Raw genomic sequence first — 6,371 nt, forward strand, 5'->3', positions numbered from 1 at the left:
ATCAGAACTCAACTAGAAGAAGAAAGAAGAGGAAAAAAAGAGTAATCTGCTACAATTTGATGAACTTGACTTATAGACGTAACTCAAAAGAGGGAACAAATCTTTACAGTGAGAATCATTCCCACCCCCTCGGTACACAGGATTGACAGGGTTGGGCAATTTACATTGGCTACCCAAAATGGAGGGGGGGAGGGTTCCTACAAAAGTAGGAAACGACTGGCTTACAAGCTTTCAAGAGGGAGCCTAGTTCCAGAGGGTACAGCGGAAAGTACAATCTCCACTGAGTGGTTTCCAATCTCTCTGGACAGGGTTGATGAAAGGAGATAGGAATAAGATTCTTGTGGTTCAATAGTGAATAATTGCTATCAGGACTGAATGTGAGTGTTAGAAATGTAAAGGTAGATGTTCTGTAACAACAGGAGGGGAGTGGTTGATTTTGCAGTCCAAGAGCAGAGGTCCCTGGGACCATTAAGGGAGAAGAGCAGAGTGCGGGACCCTAGCCAGAGAAGCTGTGATGCCAGAGATGGAGGCAGAGATGATGACATGGAGAGATGGAACGGCTGGGGACTCTAGACCCAGAGAGGAAGAGGATCTGTGTGCTGATGGCCAGGGGACAGGCTTGTGGGGTATACCCTTTGATTGGTTGATGATGCATGCAGGGGATTGTAATCATTGCAATGAAACAAAATATGAAAGGATGACTGTAAAGCTAATGTTCCCCCATGTAAACGATCACATAATTCACAACAAAAACTTAAAAAAAAAAAAGACTAAAGGCCCAAACAAACCAGAGCCTCCACTAGCCTGAGACCAGAAGAACCAGATGGTGCCTGGTTACAACTACCAACTGCTCTTATAGGGGCCATAATAAAAGGTCCAGGACAGACAAAATGTAGAAGTAAATTCAAAATCATAAAAAAGGCCTGGCTCACTGGTATGTCAGAGGGGTAGAATCCCAAAGGCTATGGCCCTTAGACAATCTTTCAGTTCGCCAGGCTCACCTTTCAGACCTATAAAATGAATAATAACACTCACCAAGAGTGTGTGCCTCAAAAAAATCAACCACACAAGGCCAAAAGGGCAACATTTGGAAAAAAAAAGTTCAGAAAGCAGGAAAGATGGGCAAGTGGGAACAGGGACCAGGGAACCCAGGGGGGAAATAGAAGAGAGCTGTTACATTGAAGGGATTGACACTAATGTCATCCAAAAAAATGTGTGTAAATTATTGAATGGGAAACAATTTGCTTTGTAAACTTTCACTCAAACCACAACAAAATATTTTAAAACCAGACACAATGAGAACCACACGAAGTTTCAGGAAGAGTAATTATTGTTAGGACTGTAGAGTCATTATACAAAAGGTGGCAAAAACTGGCTTCAGTTTCCACTAGAAATATTGTAAGATGATAGGTTTGGGAACTGTATTTCTCTGTGTGTTTTAAAAGATTGGGCAGTAACATTTTGAATGTGGTTTAAATAAAATTTGCTGCCCTAAGACAAGCAATTCCACATCAACAATGAACTCAAACATACCAAAGATTGTGTGGCTAGTTCAGGAGGGGGAGAGTTTCATTCTGTTACACATTAGGTGGACACGAGTCTCCATGGCAACTACACGTCAACTCCAAGTGACCCAGTTTAATCACTGACCCATTATTCCTTGTGGTGCTACCAGGTTGGACCAGTCCTTGATATCCTCAAATTTCACCTTAATGAGGCTGACACCTTTCAGCTTAGCCAAGGGCAGCTCCTTTATGTATTCCAGACGGCTAAAGAAGAAAGTCTTCGGCACAGCCCCAGCCTTGAGAGCATCGGCAATCAATCTGCGACCCTCCAGCAGGATTTTCCCTTCCTTTTCTCGAAACGGCCTGGACTTAACTATTGTCATGACACGGCTAGAGGTGGAGACAAAAAGACGCGTAATTACTTACAACCTTGTTACCAAGATACATCTAATTCTAACAGTCACAAAAACAAAAACAAATGAATCCCAAGAACATTTTATCTGCCTTACGCGGGCGTTAAGAAAAAAAGAAACAGAAGTCCTCCATCAAGTAAGAAAGGAGGTCAGGCCGTGTTGTTATTGTTGTGAGCCGTCGGGTCTTTTCCGAGTCACTGAGATCCGGTAAAGGGTTTCCGAGAGCGGCTGTTGGGTTTGAACTGTCGACCTTGCGGTTACCAGTTCAGTGTTTATTCTACAGCATTACACCAGGGCCCAAGGGCAGGCCCTAGGTGGAATGAAAACCGCAAAACGTGTCAAGATTTAGGTACACATCACCTCAGTCTCTTGTCCCCGGGAAAAGCTTTGTCGTAGCGAAGCCCTGACTCTTCCCAGTTGCTGGGCGTAGAATCTGAGGGCTGCTGCTGTGGCTGTGTCTGGGCACAAGCCCGAGACACCACCTCCGGGGGCTGCTTCTTAGCAGGCCCGCGCTTCCGTTCTACAACCTGTCCAGAGGGAAACACCACTTTCACAGGGCTCCTCCGCAGCGCCCGAACCCAACGCCTAGCGTCGGCATCCCAAGTCTGGACCACTGGCAGCAAAGGTCGCAGAGTACAACCCAAAGCCTTCAGCGCCGCCATCTTCCCCAGTGTCGTGAGCTACGTCATGTGAGGGCGCCAACGGCGCACAGTGACCCCACCAGCCGGACTGCGTCTTTTGCCAATGGTGCGGCGCTGTACGTATGACGGAACCCGTGGCGGTGGGAGTCATGGCTGCTCGGCGAGCTCTGCATTTCGTATTCAAAGTGGGAAACCGCTTCCAGACAGCACGTTTCTACCGCGATGTCCTTGGGATGAAGGTGCAGAAAGGGGTTACGTAGGGGTTAGCGCACTGTTGCTTAGCTGGCTGCTGAGCCGCACCTATCGGAAGGAGCGGAGAAATGGGTGTGTCTTGAACCTCAGTGGGAGGGTGCCCGAACTCAAGCACAGATTTCCCTGCTGGCCTCCTAGGATTTTTAGTCTTAGGAAGCGTTGCAAATCGCAGTTTTGGTTAGATGACCTTTGAAAGGGGGCACGGTAACGCTGTAAGATAAGCATTGGACTGCGAACCCCAAGGTCATTGACTGAAGCCCACATCCACCCCGCGGGAGAAAGATGAGGCTTTCTGCTCCTACAAAGATTTACAGCCGCAGAAACCCTATGCAGAGTCCCTATGATTCAGTCAGCTCCTGCTACATACTTTCGCAATGACTATAGCTCGGTCTCTTCCGGTTTGGAAATTCGCATATTCAAAGTAGGGCTGGTTTGGTTGACTTTGTCTCTCTGGGATGAATGCTCAGGCTCTCTTCATACAGTCTAGCTTTGAGTATGAGGCCAGAACCCTTTCTCCTCCTCAACTCCCTAAATGGCCTCTCTGCAGCTCTGAGAAGCAATTACTCTGCAGAGGTCTCTGGAGTAGAAAACGCAGGTGAAAGTTACTGGGGAGTCCCTGGTTAGTGGGAAATAAGGAATGTGCTGGTAAAGGAGGGCTTACTTTATAGGTATATGCAGAAGGTGTGGAGTACAAAAAGAGTTATCAGCATTAATCAGTCTTTTTTTTTGTTTTTTAAGTAAGTAGGTGAAAATAGCCTTGATATCAGCTTCAGTTAGAATTCATGGCTTGAGGTGGAATGAGGGAGGGGGTTGGATTTGTACAAATTCCTCTAGTAGCGTAGTGGTTACTAGTAGGGCTTCTAACCTCAAAGTCAGCAGTTCGAAATTACCAGCCCTTCAGCGGAAGAAAGGTGAGGCTTTCTGCTCCCTAAACATTTACAGCCTCGGAAACCCTATGCAGGGTCACTATGAGCTGGAACCAACACCAACAACAATAATTGGGTGGCGCTGTGTGGGCTAATGCGCCAGACTGCAAAATCGTTTGAACTGCAAGGTGGTTGGTTCAAGCTCACCAGCTGCTCCTTGGAGACCCTATACAGGGTCGCTATGGGTCGGAACCAACTCGAAGGCACTTCACAACAACAGCAATAATGAACACTTATTATATGGCTTAAAATCGGGAAAGGCGTGCACCAAGTTTGTATTTGCCACGCTTGTTCAATCTGTATGTTGTTGTTGTTAAGTGCCGTCGAGTCGGTTCTGTGAAAAAATATTTTTATGATCACTTTCTTTTTTTCTTTAAACTACTTCCTGGAGTAAAGAATTTATGATCACTTTCTTCCTTAAACTACTTCCTGGAGCAAAGACTTTATGATCGCTCTCTTCTTTTTCTCAAGTAGGAATGTGCGCCATAAAAATTTTGAACTAGCCAACCAGGTAAGGGAACAGATTGTGTGGTCAAAACCCTAGCCAATAGGGTGAGACACAGTCTTGAGACTCACTTCAGGGATTAAAAACCCGAGTGGACTGCCCACTCGGTGTGCTCGCTGGCCTGTTTGTGTATGATACGGCTATGCGCATGCACCGTCTTGCGAGAGTACATTTTACTTTGCCAAGGTAATTTAGTGTCTTTTACGAGACATCGGGATTCATTTCTAACAGTTCCGACCCACAGTGACCCTATATAGGGTTTCCGAGGAGCAGCTGGTGAGCTTGAATGGCCGACCTTGCAGTTCAAACAGCTTTGCAGTCTGGCACATTAACCCACAGTGCCACACCAGGATATAGTGAGCAATAATCTGAGATCATGGATTACATGAAGAAGAAGGTGACATCGGGATTGGAGGGAGACTCATCAACCTACTACATGCAGGTGATAAAACCTTGCTTGCTGAAAGCAAAGAGGAGGACTTCAAATACTTATAAAGATCAAAGACCACCTCAAAATTGGTCCTCACCACTGGACTAATAAGTAACATCATGATAAATGGAGAAAAGATTGAAGTCCTCAAAAACTTCAATTTGCTTGAATCCACAATCAACATTAATGGAAATAGCAGTCAGGATTGCATTGGGCAATCTGCAAAAGACCTCTTTAGAATGTTCAAGAACAAAGATACCAGTTTGAGGACTAAGGCACTCCTGACCCAAGCCATGGTATTTTCAGTACCTCATTTGCACTAGGAGTCCTGTGTGGTGCTGTAGGATATTACCCTAGACCATAAGATCAGTTTGAAACGCAAGGTCAGTGGTTCAAACCTATCATTCGCTCCTCAGAAACCCTATGCAGGCTCGCTCTGAATCGGAAACGACTCGGTGGCACTTAACAACATTTGCCCTGGACCGTTAACTACCTGAAAGGCTAGCAGTTCAAACCCACCAGCTGCTTCTTGGGAACCATGTACAGGGTGGCTGAGTCAGCACTTAACCAACAACATGTGCATGTGAAAGTTGGACAGTGAATAGGGAAGACTGTAGAAGAATTGATGCATTTGAGTTATGGTGTTGGAGGAGAATATTGAAAGTATCACGGACTGCCAGAAGAACAAACACATCTTGTCTTGGAAGAGGGATAACCAGAATGGTCCTTAGAAACCAGAATGGTGAGACTTCATTTGTCGTACTTTGGACATGTTATCAGGAGAGACCAATTCCTAGAGAAGCACATCATGCTTGGTAAAGTGAAGGGTCAATGAAAACTAGGAAGACACTCCCCTCTCCCCCTAATGAAGTGGCTTGGCACAGTGGCGGCAGCAGTGGGCTCAAGCGTAACAACAGCTGTAAGGATGGCACAGGACTGGATAGTGTTTCATTCTGTCATACACAGAGTTGCCTTGAGTCAGAACCAACTCAACAGCACCTAACAGCAACAATAATGGAGGGCTGAAGCTTAAACTAGTTGTGTGTAAATGCTTGTAAAATCAGTATCGAATGCATTATGTGTTACATGAGAGTCCCTGGATAGTGTAAACAGTTAAGAGCTCAGCTACTAGCCAAAGGTTGGAGGTTTGAATCTACCCTGGGGAACCTCAAAAGAAAGCCCGGCGATCTACTTTCCAAAGATTATAGCCACTGAAAACCTCATGGAGTGTAGTTCTACTCTGAAACACATGTTAAGTGCCATCGAATCAGTTCTGACTCGTAGCCACCCCGTATAGGATTTCCAAAGAGCAGCTGGTGGGTTTGAACTGCCAATTTTGCAGTTAGCAGTCCAATGCTTGTCCTACAGCACCATAGCAGGACTCCATAACACATGAGTTCATCATTAGTCACAATTTACTTGAGGCAACTTTTTTTTTTTATGTGCCATATTGTTTAGTGCCGATGAGTTGGTTCTGACTCATAGTGTTAGAAATGAATCCCCATATCACAAAAAAGACACTCGGTGAGACTAAATTACCTTGGCAAAGTAAAATTTACTCTTGTAGGAGGATGCATGCGCATAGCTATACATACACAAACAGGCCAGTGAGGACACCGAGTGGGCAGTCCACTCGGGTTTTTAATCCCTGACGCGAGTCTCAAGGCTGTGTCTCACCCTATTGGCTAGGGTTTTGACC

The 6,371-nt window shown here is 45.6% G+C and overlaps 2 protein-coding genes across 2 annotated transcripts in view; one reads left to right on the top strand and one right to left on the bottom strand.

The window, feature by feature from the left end:
• The window catches only part of RNMTL1 (RNA methyltransferase like 1), an 11,047-nt gene extending 8,467 nt beyond the window's left edge, over nt 1–2,580 (bottom strand). The window contains exons 1-2 of the mRNA XM_006863214.1: nt 2,279–2,580; nt 1,651–1,895 (exon numbers count right to left, since the gene is read on the bottom strand). Of these exons, the coding sequence (XP_006863276.1) occupies nt 1,651–1,895; nt 2,279–2,580 (547 nt within the window). The remainder of the gene's footprint in view (nt 1–1,650; nt 1,896–2,278) is intronic.
• A 94-nt stretch (nt 2,581–2,674) lies between these two features.
• GLOD4 (glyoxalase domain containing 4) overlaps nt 2,675–6,371 on the top strand; it is a 26,767-nt gene continuing 23,070 nt past the window's right edge. Inside the window, exon 1 of the mRNA XM_006863215.1 lies at nt 2,675–2,798. Coding sequence (XP_006863277.1) covers nt 2,682–2,798 — 117 coding nt within the window. The 5' untranslated portion in view covers nt 2,675–2,681. The remainder of the gene's footprint in view (nt 2,799–6,371) is intronic.

The sequence above is a fragment of the Chrysochloris asiatica genome, unplaced genomic scaffold (genome assembly GCF_000296735.1).
Source record: "Chrysochloris asiatica unplaced genomic scaffold, ChrAsi1.0 scaffold00054, whole genome shotgun sequence".
NCBI classification, from domain to species: domain Eukaryota; kingdom Metazoa; phylum Chordata; class Mammalia; order Afrosoricida; family Chrysochloridae; genus Chrysochloris; species Chrysochloris asiatica.